At 38.2% G+C, this 15,159-nt stretch overlaps 1 protein-coding gene across 1 annotated transcript; it reads left to right on the forward strand.

The window, feature by feature from the left end:
* Positions 1 to 288: 288 nt before the first annotated feature.
* Positions 289 to 14,471, forward strand: LOC111194206 (opsin-5-like). The gene is made up of 5 exons (XM_022677675.2): positions 289 to 377; positions 4,824 to 4,986; positions 7,609 to 7,736; positions 9,854 to 10,188; positions 12,869 to 14,471. Exons 1-5 carry the CDS (start codon positions 290 to 292, stop codon positions 13,493 to 13,495), a joined length of 1,341 nt encoding a protein of 446 aa, XP_022533396.2. The 5' UTR covers position 289; the 3' UTR covers positions 13,496 to 14,471.
* Positions 14,472 to 15,159: the final 688 nt, after the last annotated feature.

The raw sequence follows: 15,159 nt of genomic DNA on the forward strand, positions 1-15,159 counted from the left end.
TACATGTACTAATGATCTGTAGATTTGCTTACTTGGCTCTATAAAGTTCTGCATCAGCAGTAAAAACTCAAACACATCCTACAACCCCTGCTGGGAGAGAATCACAGCTCTGTATTATAAAGCACTAGTGGGGTCACTGCATGCATCCCTATCAGCCATAATCCCATTTACTTCCTATTCTAAATTCTCTTCACACTCTGCTTACATAGTCAGTGTAAGTCTTCAGGGAGAACTGCAGTACTTCCATTCTAATGTACTACTTCTCTTTTATTATTTGAATTTTTCACAGATGGGAAGGCTTTCTGAGAACATGGTGTTTGAGTCCAGCATACCAAAGGAGGCAGATGTCACTATAGCTGTAGTTTATGCTGTTTTTGGTAAGTATAATATACAACTCTGGAAAAAAAAATGAAGAGACCACTTCAACATGATAAGTTTTTTTTCGGATTTTGCTATTAAAAGCTATATGTTTGAGTAAAATGAACATTGTCCTTTAAAAGCCTTAAAAAAAAGCCTTAAAATCTGGGTAAATTATCATAGGTATTTTTTACCGTTGCTGTAGGTATTCAATTTTCAGATGGTGCAATTAATGCCAGCGCAAAACCTACTAACTTTAGCTGCAATCTAACTACTTTACCGGGGAGAGAACTAAGGTAAGTGGAGAACTTGCTAACATTAGCAGTGAGCTAGCTAGCATTAGTGGGGAGAGAACAAAGTTAAGCAGAGAGCTAGTTAACATTAGCGGTGAGTTAGCTAACATTAGGGGCGAGCTAGCTAACATTAAGGGCGAGCTAGCTAACATTAGGGGCGAGCTAGCTAACATTAGGGGCGAGCTAGCTAACATTAGGGGCGAGCTAGCAAACATTAAGGGCAAGCTAGCTAACATTAAGGGCGAGCTAGCAAACATTAAGGGCGAGCTAGCTAACATTAAGGGCAAGCTAGCTAACATTAGGGGCGAGCTAGCTAACATTAAGGGCGAGCTAGCAAACATTAAGGGCAAGCTAGCTAACATTAAGGGCGAGCTAGCAAACATTAAGGGCGAGCTAGCTAACATTAAGGGCGAGCTAGCTAACATTAAGGGCGAGCTAGCAAACATTAAGGGCGAGCTAGCTAACATTAAGGGCGAGCTAGCTAACATTAAGGGCGAGCTAGTTAACATTAGGGGCGAGCTAGCTAACATTAAGGGCGAGCTAGCTAACATTAAGGGCGAGCTAGCTAACATTAAGGGCGAGCTAGCTAACATTAGGGGCGAGCTAGCTAACATTAAGGGCGAGCTAGCAAACATTAGGGGCGAGCTAGCTAACATTAGGGGCGAGCTAGCTAACATTAGGGGCGAGCTAGCTAACATTAAGGGCGAGCTAGCTAACATTAAGGGCGAGCTAGCTAACATTAGGGGCGAGCTAGCTAACATTAGCGGGGAGAAAACTAAGTTAAGCAGTATCTACCAATTGGTGTTTTGATATAATATTCAAATTTTCTGAGATACAGATTTTTGGATTTTCTCTGGCTGTAAACCATAATTATTAACAATAAAATAAATATACAATTAAAATAGATCAATCTGTGTATAATACATCTATATAATATATGAGTTTCACATTTTTAACTGAATTACTGACATAAAGTAACATTTCAATGATATTAATTTTTTTTCCAGATGCACTAGTATATTGCATGAAGTTGTAGAGGTTCCTAAAAAGTCCTGTGATAATCCATCCCATGCAGCTCCAATTTTCTCACAGTTTCTGCAGATTGTGTGGTAGAGGATGCATTTATGTTTTGACAATAAATATATTACTACAAAATATCCCAATCTCTGCCTACAAATATAACAATATGTATGTTAGTAATCAGGAACATGCATGTATTTTTTGCTCCTGGGCTTCCCCTACAGTCAGGAAGTGTAAACTAAAGTGAATAACTTCCAGCAACCTGAGCCCTATGTAACCTATAGCACAATGTAACGTTACAGACTAGAGTCACACGGTAAAAATGACGAGGGCGAGTGTAAAATATACTCAAAAATGAGAAAAAAAGAGTCATAAACGGAGATACAAAACAGGAATAAAACGCTCGGTATGTCGCTGGATAACAGTGGCAATACTTCGCAGAAAACACATGAAAAAGACAGGCTTAAATACACAAAGTTAATCACACACAGCTGAAAACAATCTTAGAATTTCGGTGATGACGAAAGAGAGAAAACGCACTGATTGGTTGAGTCTGGACATGTGATAGCTACAGATGCATGCTGGGAGTTGGAGTCCTGAGGCAGAGATTGTCCATTGACTGGAGTCAGGATTTTGGATTACATCGTCTTTGTTAGGCGTGACACAAACAGTATAATTGTTATTATTAATATTATTACTATTTGTTTTGCTGTTTATTTTGTACTATTCATAATAAATTCAATAAATAAGAATGTAACACAGTTTTCTTGTATTTAAGCTTCCCATCCCTGGAAGCTTCCGCAGCCGTGGAAATGAACTTATCATGCTGCAGGTTAACCAAGAACACTATGAAAGAGAGAGAAATTACACCTCAATATTCAAAGACAAAAACCTCCTTTAAAGTGCAAACACAATGAACTCCACTGTTTGGAATCAAAGGCATATTTAAATACGCATGTACTCACATGAACACACATGTACTAACTCTAACACACACACACACACACACACACACACATTTGCAGCCATTACGCACAAACTTTGATCATGATCATGAAAGCGTTTGGAGGAAATGTGAGTATTAATGCAGGTTACGACTCTCCACTGATGAGAACGAAAAAAGAAAAAAATAGAATTAGATTCCAGACGAAAGATGAAACCCTTATTTTACCTCATTTCAACATGTCCAATTTAAAAGCTCAAGCAATTAAACATTAAGAATATATATATTTTTTTTGTTTAAGGAGGGTGATTTTAAGGGCCTCCAGTACTGTGATAGTAAGAGCAGAACTGTTAAAACAAGGTTCCAGGGAGGTTAGTGGCAACCAGTGATGGCATAGTTACTTCAAAAAAGTAATCTGATTACTAATTACTGATTGCTGATTAATCCTTTAAAAAGTAACTTAGTTACTTTATGAATTACTTGATTTTAAAAAGCAACAAAATTAGATTATAATTCGAGTATTTTATTAATTACTTTATTAGATAGTGACAACAACAAGAAAGTTTGTTTAATCACCATTACTGTTATTATTATTATTATAGTTTTTTTTTTTTTTAAGTGGAAATGCACACCTAAATTATTATAAATATTTCTATTTAAAAAATACTACCATTTAAATATTAGGTAGGCCAGGTAGGTTGATTTTTTTTTTTTTCATTTTATTGTTTTAAAATAATATAATTTTCTCTCAAATAAATATTACACAGTACTCAGTCCCTAAAATTTAGAATATCTCCTAATAATAAACTATATGTTACCCATAGCTGTGATTCTAGCTCATATCCTTGCAGTTTAACCCTCCTGTTATCTTCGGGGTCTATTTGACCCCATTCAGTGTTTAAAGTCTCTGGAAAGACTTAGTTTTGTGATTCAAATTTATTGTCTTTTCTTAATGTATTGAAAAACAAAATGCATCAAATGTTTCAGCTTTAATGTATGTTTTATTAAGGCTGTTTTAGTGGCATAAAACATATAAAACATATCAATATTTTACACATATTTGTGTGGCAATAATGTTGAGGTCATTATGACATTCAGTTTTATAATCTTTCTCTAAATGCCCCTTTAATTTAGGCCCTGATTTAACAAAACATTACTTATAGTACTTAAATAATACTAATAAAACACTCAGAATAATGCCAGAACAGCTGATAATATTTCAAATAAACATAAAGTCGCTGGTGAGAAAACTTTGCTAACGTGTTTAATGATCTGTGATTATAATGATTTTCTGAAGGTTTAAATTCCTGGGATCATATTGACCCAGAGAATAAAGGGTGTTTGAGAACAGCAGGAGGGTTAATGCTATAATATAAGAGGAAGTTGTACTTTTATTCTTTTTATAAGAGCCACACCTCAAGATCTGCTGTAGTTCTAACTAACTTCCCCCCCGGCAAAATTGGCCTTGCTCCCTCCGGGTGGGTAGATGGCGCCTTCTCTCCCTACATCACTTCTAGTATGATGTCCGCAGCACAGGGCCTCTGTGAGCTGATGTATCAGAACCGAGCCACTTCGCTTTCCTCCGAGCGCGCTGTAATGCTGCATCAGCAGTAGCTCAAAAAGAAGCGGTGGCTGACTTCACATGTATGGGAGGAAGTATGTGTTAGTCTTCACCCTCCTGGTGTGTTGGGGCATTACTAGTGATAGGGGGAGTCCTAATGAGTGGGTTGGGTAATTGGCCGTGTAAATTGGGGAGAAAATGGGGAAAAAAACTGCACTCCAGATTCAAGGATTCGAGGATTCAAGGAGACTGTCATTGTCATTGTCAGCACTGTTGTTAAAATAGATTAAAAAGATAAAAGAACACAATAAAAACTGAATAGAACAAAATAGATATCAAGATAAATATACAAATAAATAGGGTAGAGTAGGATAGAGTAGGCAGGTAGCAGCAACATTAAGTCCAGAGTGCAGGTTTTGATGGTGTGAATAAAGAGCAGTACAAGATAAAGTGTCTCAAATTGATGCAAAACTTGACATACAGCTATGTAAATGACTACAGGTCTGATTATACACTGGGTTTTACTACAAGAGGATGAAAAAATAAAAAAGTGCTTCTTTCAGGTAGTGCACCTCTTGGTGAGAGATCAGCTACTATTTTTTACTATTTTGTTTAACCTCACTGAAATTTTAATCTTCTGCATTTGCAGGATTTTGCTCTTTGCTGGGAAACAGTACGCTGCTCTACGTCTCCTATAAGAAGAAGCGATGGCTAAAGCCGGCTGAGTTCTTCATCATTAACCTGGCCGTCAGTGACATGGGGCTGACTCTCTCTCTCTACCCACTCGCCATCATTTCCAGCTTCTCCCACAGGTCAGTCTCTCAGCCTTAGAAGGGCCTTAGAGTACACAAACGTACAGGAGTTGGACAGTGAAACTGAAACACCTGGTTTTAGAGCACAATAATTTATTGTGGTGACGGACAGTTCTGGTGGAAACAGGAGAGTTGAGGTGCACATTGAATTCTGCCGTGATTTGATCAGCCGTGGTTTTATGTTTTTTGGATACAATCCGGGTTAGCACCCGAACATCCCTTTCAGACAGCTTCCTCTTACAGCGTCCACAGTTAATCCTGTTGGATGTGGTTGGTTCTTCTTGGTGGTATCTCGCTGACATTTCCCTGGATACCGTGGATCTTGATACATCACAAAGACTTGCTGTCTTGGTCACAGATGCTCCAGCAAGACGTGCACCAACAATTTGTCCTCTTTTGAACTCTGGTATGTCATAATGTTGTGTGCATTGCAATATTTAGAGCAGAACTGTGCTCTTATCCTGCTTATTGAACCTTCACACTCTGCTCTTACTGATGCAATGTGCAATTAATGAAGATTGGCCACCAGGCTGCTCCAATTTAGCCATGAAACCTCCCACACTAAAATGACAGGTGTTTCAGTTTCATTGTCCAAACACTGTATATATAAATACATACATACAGAACAAATAGGTTGGTTTGGTAGAGCAATATTAGTTTTTTCAAACTTATATCACTCAGATTACAACAGCGTTTCCCAGATCTTGAGTGTGTGTTTCACCAAAGTTTCACAGTGCAGTTTTTTGGTGTGGTGCTACTGAATTAGCAACAACAGTATAGCCACTTACCCTATTACACTCAGAAGAGCTGAGTAAAATGCTACATAATGTTTATTTTAATGAATAACAAAAAGTACTTGCTGATAAACTGTGCAGTAACGACGCACCATTATAATAGATGTTTGTGGGTGTAAATTCAGTTTAACATAAGAAATAAGAAATAAGTGTATTTTCCCAGAGACTCTCTTGAGGCACATGGGGTGATTATGTAGTAAAATTAGACATTTAGAAAGAATCGCGGATACAATCAAACACTGGAACTACAGGGCAACATCATGTGGTTTAAAGATTAGTAAAAGTAATTTTGACATGACTCAATATTTTGATTAACAAATTAATCTCAGTTTTGATGTCAGATTTTTATGTTATTTATTAAAGGTGGCATTAGTTTTTCTCCAAAACAAACCAAGATCAGATTTTCTCACTGAAGCAAAATATTTGCAGAGTATTAACTGCGATCATAAAAACAAACTGTTCCTAGGAAACCTGAGAGTAAAGAGCAGCTTGGTGGTTTTTATTGCACCTGTATGAGAGAGAGCTCTCACACAGTATCTATGTTTCAAAACAATCCCTGTTCAGATCAATGGACTTGAAAACAGTAATGTAATCCCAGTGTTAGAGATTCACTCCCAATTTTTAATAAGTGTCAGTAATAACTGTGTAGTTACACATTAAAGCTGATGTCTGAAGGTTTGGGAATTTAGGGGATTTAGAGCCCTCTCTGGTGAGAATGGGTAATTGCAACAAGCATGCAGAAGAATCATTTTAAACTGCACAGGTGTGATGCGGTCTCCTGGAATCATCAGAGCGGATGAATCCGATTCCAGGTTATGTTCAGTCAGACAGAGAGAGAGTGAGAGAGCGAGAGAGAGAGAGAGAGAGAGAGCACGCTCAGTCAGAAACTTCACTCCTTCATTTCTTTGGTACTTCTACTATGAGTGAATGAGTGATCTACTGAGCTCCGAGTTTCCTCTTCTGAAGTCTCCAATGCTCCACCAGCCGCTTGCCTTCAGTAAAACTGAGTCGGAACCTCTTTTAGAGGCTGTACGTGTGACGCAATACGTAAAGATGTGTGACATGGCTAGAAGAAGAAGAACTCCAGCGAAAAGCAATCAGACACCTCAGTTTTTTTTTTTAGAATTAATATTTTTGGCTTAGCGCTAGGGATGGTCGTTCCAGCACACTGGTACCACAATATTAAACACAATATTTTATTCTTATTCTTTTCCACTCAGAAATGCTTCTGCTTTCAGTTTAGAAACTAAATAATAGGGACTGTAAAAACAGTGTTTTTACTGCTGAAATACACATTATTACACATTTATTACAATCAATTTTGACTTGAGTGTACTTTTACATGTCATAATGGGTCCAAATTTCCACATGTAATAGTGTTTAATTAGTTTTGTATAAATTCTCATTTTCCAACAGCAATTGTTTGGTATGTAATTAGAGATGTAACTGTTTTTGAATACTAAAAATCATAATTTAGATTTCATTATGGAGGAAATGGCTTAAATAAAAAAAATAAAAAAGTTTTCAGACCTCAAATACTGCAAATAAAACAAGTTCATATTCATAAAGATTTAAGAGTTAGGAATCAATATTTGGTGGAATAACCCTGGTGGTTTTTAATCACAGTTTATTTTATGCATCTTGGCATCATGTTCTCCTCCACCAGTCTTACACACTGCTTTTGAATAACTTTATGCTGCTTTACTCCTGGTGCAAAAATTCAAGCAGTTCAGCTTGGTTTAAAGGGCTTGTGATCATCCATCTTCCTCTTGATAATATATTTTTCAGAGCTTTATATACAGTATATATTTTTTGTGTGTTTGTGCAGATGGCTGTTTGGACGGATGGTCTGCCTGATGTATGCGTTCTGTGGAGTTCTGTTTGGTATCTGCAGCCTGACGACGCTGACTTTACTGAGTCTGGTGTGTTTTGTGAAGGTGTGCTACCCTCTTTATGGTAAGCCTTGCCCTGAGGTCATGCTCTGCACTGTGCGTTGTGTAAGCTGCGTCAACAAGAGGCCAATAAAGACGCTGCTCTTAATCTGCTGTATTGAAGGTCCTGGTAAACACGCTTTATGTAAACATCTCACTGCTTTATGAGGACCAGGCAGTGAGGAACATGGTTCAGAGAAGTTCAGGCCTTCAATCAATAAAAAACGTCCTTAACGTGACCATTAAAGGATGGCCGCACCTCCACATATCAATATACTGTAGCGTATAACAGATAAGAGCTGGCTCCCATCTCCCAGTCAGTGCCATGACTATTCTATAGCAGAGAATGCTGTATAGAACTGTGGAAGGGTAAAAGGGAACTTTTTGATGGAATCACATTTACTATAACACAATTTACTATAGCTATAAAAGCATTAATATCAATATAATGTACCTCTAGTGCAGGGGTGTCCAAACTTTTTTTGTTGGGGGCCAGAAGGAGAAATATATTTGAAGTCAGGGGCCACACTCTGTAATAAAACAAATAATGAAATAAACCACTTTAAATAATACATTTTCCTGATTACTTTTATTTACACACCATTTTACTTGACTTATTATTTTTATCTATCTTCGACAGTGTTGTGTAAACTAAGATTTTTCAAATTGATGTTTCATTTCATGATGTCTCTTAATATTAAACTCCTGATTCACGGCAACTTTTAGACTCTTTGGCCCTTTTTTTCTGCGCTAAAACTACGCACCCTCTCCGCTTTTAGACTCTTTGGCCCTTTTTTTCTGCGCTAAAACTGCGCACCCTCTCCGCTTTTAGACTCTTTGGCCCGTTTTTCTGCGCTACAACTGCACACTCTCTCCACTTTTAGACTCTTTGGCCCTTTTTTTCTGCGCTAAAACTGCGCACTCTCTCCGCTTTTAGACTCTTTGGCCCTTTTTTCCTGCGCTAAAACGGCGCACTCTCTCTGCTTTTAGACTCTTTGGCTCGCTTTTTCTGCTCTTTGAGTGATGGGTTTCCTGCCATGTCCACAGTTCTGCCTGATTATGTTGAATAATTATATTAAATGGTTAAATCAAATTTTTTGAAGATGATTAATAAGATTAACTATTTTCACAAGTTAACAGCATCCCAAAACAACACCCACATGCTTCTTCTTTAGTCATGTAAAGTACTCATGTAGTAACTTTTAAGTTACTACAGGATTCCTCATGTGTTCCTTTATAGTGTGGATGATTTCAATAATAGAGTATTTTTTACATTTTGTGTAAGTTTCTATGATCCGTATTAGTTGATGTGTTTGTTCATTTGGAGTGTTTTTTCCCACTATTTGGTTTAGTTTCACACAGGCACAAACCTAAACGCACCAAAATGCTTACCAATAAACTATGTGAGCGCATAGTGTCCTCTTATTGGTCAGAGCTGCCTGCCATAATATATTAGATTAACGCGGATCGTGTTCTCATTAGAAGCAAACTGCTTCAGAGTTTGTTTGGGACAGAATTGAGACCAGCTAAAGGAGGTGATTTTGGTTGTTTTGATCCACATTCGAGTGCAATTACTGTTTTCACACTTGCTCAATCGAACCGCACTAAGGGTACAAAGCAACCAGAGTCTGTTTTAACCAGACTCTTGTGTTGTCTTGTGGGTCAAATATGACCCGCTACCATTTTTAACTGTAGAAAAAAATACCTTAAACTGTCTTTTTTCAAGTTTTTTTATGACTTTTCCTAAAGGCATATTATTAGAAAGAGCGATGCTTTGTTTTTCCATGTTTCCATATGGGCTGTACAAAACTAGGGTCTTATGGGTAATTTGAACAAGGCCACAAACAAACTCTCTCTAATACACACAGCATTAAACTTCAATTAAGCTGCTTTATTTTAGGGCTTTGGTAGGGTGGGTAATTTTTGACCCGTAGGAGAAAAAGGGGAGTAAACAGAATTTTAAGATCAAACAAGGGTTAACCGAACCATATAGTGCTCGTGTGAAAACGACCTTAGTTTAGATATGTTGTCTCCAGTGATGCTACGTGTTATTATAGTAGTATTATTATTAATAGTAGTAATGTAGAAATAGTTAATGTTTTATTTTCTTCTTCAGAATTTGTTGATCCCCTCTCTCCGCAGGTAACAGGTTCACCGCCGCTCATGGGCGCCTCCTGCTGGTGTGCGCGTGGACGTACGCCCTGGTGTTCGCCTGCTCTCCGCTGGTGCACTGGGGTGAATATGGGCCCGAGCCGTACGGTACGGCCTGCTGTATCGACTGGCTCTCCTCCAACCAGCGCAGTGGCGCCCGCTCCTACATGGTGGCGCTGTTCGTCCTCTGCTACCTGCTGCCCTGCGTCCTCATCCTGGTGTCCTACACCAGCATCCTCCTCACCCTCCGCAGATCCAGGAGAACCATGGAGCAGCACATCCCCCCTCCAACTCGCCTGAGCAACATCCACACCATCATCGTTAAGGTGAGAGGAGATTCTCCTGAAGTTCCTGTTACTCTTTGAACTCTAGGCTGTTTTGGTGTGTTTTTTCTTTGTTTTTGTCAGTTCTTCTCTTTTTCAGGTCTTATAACACAGTAATTATATCAGACAGATGTTTCTTTTACTCCAGAAGACATACGGATGCTCATACATAATAAATATAATCATTTAAAATGTATAAGGAAGCAGAATTGTTATATTTTCCTGGAACTGATCATGTTTTGGTCAAAATTTTACCAAGCGCCTGTTTTTTTTTTTTTTTTTTTACTTATATTTGAATGTATAGCTTTTTAAATATATTCACACCTAAGATATATTTTCAAAAATGGTTAGATTGACTAGATTGTTTATGAGTTAAGAAAAGCATAAGAATATTGATGATTATAAGTTCATTACATGGCTTATTAATTATTACTTTGATAAAATACATGGAGAAACAGCATCAGGCGGATTTATTTTTCTTGATAATCAATAATCACACCTCTAGGATACATGTAGATACTAAAAACCTGACACTCAGAGCAGCCTATACCTTTCAGTATTTTGAGGATCAGGTCACACAAAGAAAACTATATACAAAAAAGTAAAGTTTTTAGTCTAAATAAATAAAAATGTTTAGTGCAAAATAATAAAATAATTTTACTAATTTAATAATAAAATTAGTAAAATAAAAACTATATAAAGTAGTGCGCACACCATACCTAGCTTTAGTTTGAGTAAAGCAGGTAGTTTCACCCTTTTTTTGTGGACACTTTTGAGTCTTTATTTACTGATATTATTTGGTTTGAAACATCATATAAAAATGTTTGAAGCACTAAAGGTAAATAATATTGGTTGGGGAAGGAGATTTTCTCACTTTTTTAGGTGTTTTTCTCTCAATGGGTTTCTTGTAGATTTAGCTTTACCGCACTGGGATGTGATCACTATTTTTAGAAAGAGTAAGTTCCGCCCTTTCTAACCATATATGGATTATGTTTATGTGTGAAGGGATTACTGAGTCATTAAACTGAGAACACAAGGTGCGAACCATCCGTAGCGTTCTAAGGGTTAATTCTATAAATTCTCCTCTTATTTATTTCAGATTTGTATTTAAACCCGATCCACAAACTAGCATTTGGTTTAAAAGTCCTGGTCAAAATGTCTGCTACTGAGAGTAGTCAACCTCTTAACCCTGTTAACCCTGTGTGTGTCCTCATATGGGGACAATAGATTTCTGCTTCTCTGCATCATGATACTTAATTTTTTAAAACATTGACCCTTTCCTTCATATGAAGATACTGTCCATAACATCAAGTGGTCACAACATAACAACATTACACTCACTTGATTGGAAGCAAGATGGCGGGAATCCCAGTCAAAGGTTTCTACAGCCAGTCCAGACAAAACAATGGGCCAGATAACACATATCATCCACTTTTATGTTTAAAAACTAGTTTATTTTCTTACTTTCTTGTTGAACCCTAATGGCAAGGATCATTTTTACATGTTAAAATAAACTACCGTCCCCATATGAGGACATTTATTTCTTTATTTCTTTATTTATTTTCGCAAAAATGACTTCCTGTACAAAGACAAAGTTTAGTTTTTCCTTTAGAAATCAATGGATCAGCTATTCCAGTTAAATATATCATATAGTAGATGAACACAGTGATATTTGAGAGGTGTAGTGAAGTTTATAGGATTTACAAAAAGTGTGCATTAATTATTTAAATCAAATTAAATAAAGGCAGGTGAGTAATTTTGGGCACACCAAATTAAAGACTAAACTAATTAAATAGAAAACACATAACTAAATAAATAGAATTGCACCCACATAAGCATATAAAGGTTTTAGTAAAATAATAGCCTTAATCATTAAGCCTTTCTCCACACACAAGCAAATTACAGTGTCTATCATATTAAATATACAGTTCCTAGAGTTCAGCTCTTTCTGACCTGACCAGATTTCCAGCTTCTATTAATTCAAATGGGAGATGATTTGTGTGAGAATGAGGAATGGCTGCTCGTTGTCTCTGGAGGAGCTTCAGGCAGGCTGGAATTGATGGTGGAGGCAGTTGTGTTCATTATTACAGAGCGTCAGTAAGAAAATGAACTCTTATATAACCTGAAACCTGGAGCACTGACCTGGAGAAACTGGTCTTTTTCTTTTTATATCAATCACTAAAATAGAGTCTTGGGGGCTCAATCTTTTCTGTGGGTCAGGAAAAAGTCTAAGGGTCAAAAAGTTCCTGATATTAGAAGATCCAGATATTATACCAGAGATTACAGCCAAAATTATACAGTATACAGTAAGTCCTGCTGGAAAATGAAATCTTGATTTCATTTCTAAACTTGATTTATTTCCAAGGTAGCCCAGGGGGAATCACTACACACTGATGGTGAGTGTTAGTCAGAAACTGTTGGACACACCCAGTATGCAAATATATTGTGACAGAAGCCAATGGAAAAGAAGCTGCTAATGGCAAAAGACTAAACTCAGTTATTATAAACTGGTTCAACTCAAAGATCTCAGTTTGAATAGTACAGTATATGTGTCCACAAATGTTCAACTAACTCAAAATAGTTGAGTAATGTTTAGAAATATCCAATTTTATGTAAAACAGACTAAAATCATTTGAGTTCAAACCAGTTCTGGTCTTACATAATTTTTTTTCTCTCCTCACAGCTCAGCGTGGCCATTTGTATCGGCTTTTTCGCGGCGTGGAGTCCGTACGCAGTGGTGTCCATGTGGGCCGCCTTCGGCCAGATCAAAAGCATCCCCCCGCTTGCCTTCGCCATGCCCGCCATGTTCGCCAAGTCCTCCACCATCTACAACCCCATCGTCTACCTGCTGCTGCGGCCCAACTTCCGCAGGGTGGCGTGGCGTGACCTGGGCTTGCTGCGTCGCGCCTTTCTGAGACACTGCTTCTGCTCCAGGATCCTCCAGCGTCCCTGCAGACCCGAGACCCTGCGGACGCTGAGAAAACGATCCTGCAGACCCAACTCTGTCCACGGCGAGCTTCCGGGTTGTGGAGCGAAAGGACGAGTGTGTGAAAAGTGCAGCGATGCTTTCGAGTGTTTTCGACGCTACCCCAAAGCGTGTCAGCTGGAGACCATGGACACTGGCACCACTTCATTGAAGTGTCCACTAGCGGGCGCAGTAAAACCGCTACCCACGGAGCTCAAAAAGCAGCAAAAGTCCACAAAGAAGAAGCCGTTTAGAGTCAGGATTTTGGGCAAACGGAAATCAGAGATCGAACACTTCAGGATTAGCTTGGAAACGATGCCTGGACATGCAAAAGTAGCTTGGTGACCATTAACTGTACTGTACTGTTTGTGCAGGTGATTACATTAATACATTTCACGTCTCATTGGTCACTTTAAAGCTACTTTTGAAAAGATAGCAGAGCCAACAGAGCAGAAGAAGACTAGAAGAAGAGTTCATAACATACAAGGGTTGGACAATGAAACTGAAACACCTGTCTTCATTTTAGTGTGGGAGTTTTCATGGCTAAATTAGAGCAGCCTGGTGTTCAATCTTCATTAATTGCACATTGCACCAGTAAGAGCAGAGTGTGAAGGTTCAATTAGCAGGGTAAGAGCACAGTTTTGCTCAATATATTGCAATGCACACAACATTATGCGTGACATACCAGAGTTCAAAAGAGGACAAATTGTTGGTGCAGGTCTTGCTGGCGCATCTGTGACCAAGACAGCAAGTCTTTGTGATGTATCAAGATCCACGGTATCCAGGGTAATGTCAGCATGCCACCAAGAAGGACCAACCACATCCAACAGGATTAACTGTGGACGCTGTAAGAGGAAGCTGTCTGAAAGGGATGTTCGGGTGCTAACCCGGATTGTATCCAAAAAACATAAAACCACGGCTGATCAAATCACGCAGAATTCAATGTGCACCTCAACTCTCCTGTTTCCACCAGAACTGTCCGTCACCACAATAAATTACTGTGGTCTAAAACCAGGTGTTTCAGTTTCATTGTCCAACACCTGTACTTAAGAAATTGCAGCTTAACAGAAGGGAGGTGACTCATTGGTCTCATTGGTCACTTTAAGGCTACTTTTGAGAAGATCATGGTCATTGTGAAGATATTCCACATTGTAAATCTGCCTTCCTGAGGAGTGAAATGTTTTCGTAAGACATTTATATTTGTACTGGACCATCCTCTACTGCTTCCAAATTAATTCTTTCAGAGTATCTTGGAAATCTCAACACATGCAATGTTGAGGACTCCACTAACTACAGTAACAACAAGGGCATTACTATACTGTATATATATATATATATATATATATATATATATATATATATATATATATATATATATATATATATATATATATGCTGTACTTACTTCTACCGCAGCAACACGCAGACCACAGGGCTTCAATCTACAGTACCTACAGTAACACGTGATCACAATCACTTTACATCAGGGGTCGGCAATTAAATTTTTGGCTGCGGGCCAGATATTTTCCAAGCCATTACATGGCGGAAAATTAAGTGTAATGGGATGGAGTGCTAGAGACTAGTAGCTCTCCAGCCCAGAGGGTTGTTGAACCCAATTGCAGAACAGTTGATCTCAAAGCAGATAAACCCAAGAAGAAAGGAACAAATAAATAAATAAAATAAACTAGGGCTGTCAACGTTAAACGTTAACGCGTGCTGTTAATTTGGAATTAGTAACGCGTTACTATTTTTTGAATGCAACTAATTAATTAATTAAGGCACCAAGTTTGACCACTCCTTCCACTGTAATCTGCCCCGCCCAACACACTGATCTGTTTTCTGGCTGAATGATTGAACGGCTGAGCTTTCTATTTCTTTCTATCTCTCTATTTCTCTCTCTCTATTTCTCACTCTCTATTTCTCTCTCTATTTCTCACTCTCTATTTCTCTCTATATTTCTCACTCTCTGTTTCTCTCTCTATTTCTCTCTCTCTCTATTTCTCTCTCTA

This window comes from Astyanax mexicanus, chromosome 8 (genome assembly GCF_023375975.1).
Source record: "Astyanax mexicanus isolate ESR-SI-001 chromosome 8, AstMex3_surface, whole genome shotgun sequence".
Classification (NCBI taxonomy): Eukaryota; Metazoa; Chordata; class Actinopteri; order Characiformes; family Acestrorhamphidae; genus Astyanax; species Astyanax mexicanus.

What these genes read in the sequence shown, in the direction of transcription:
- LOC111194206 (XM_022677675.2), top strand. Translation starts at nt 290, where the DNA reads ATGGGAAGGCTTTCTGAGAACATGGTGTTTGAGTCCAGCATACCAAAG. An exon ending in ATTTCCAGCTTCTCCCACAG is followed by an intron (nt 4,987 to 7,608) that starts GTCAGTCTCTCA and finishes GTGTTTGTGCAG; the next exon opens with ATGGCTGTTTGGACGGATGG. An exon ending in GGTGTGCTACCCTCTTTATG is followed by an intron (nt 7,737 to 9,853) that starts GTAAGCCTTGCC and finishes CTCTCTCCGCAG; the next exon opens with GTAACAGGTTCACCGCCGCT.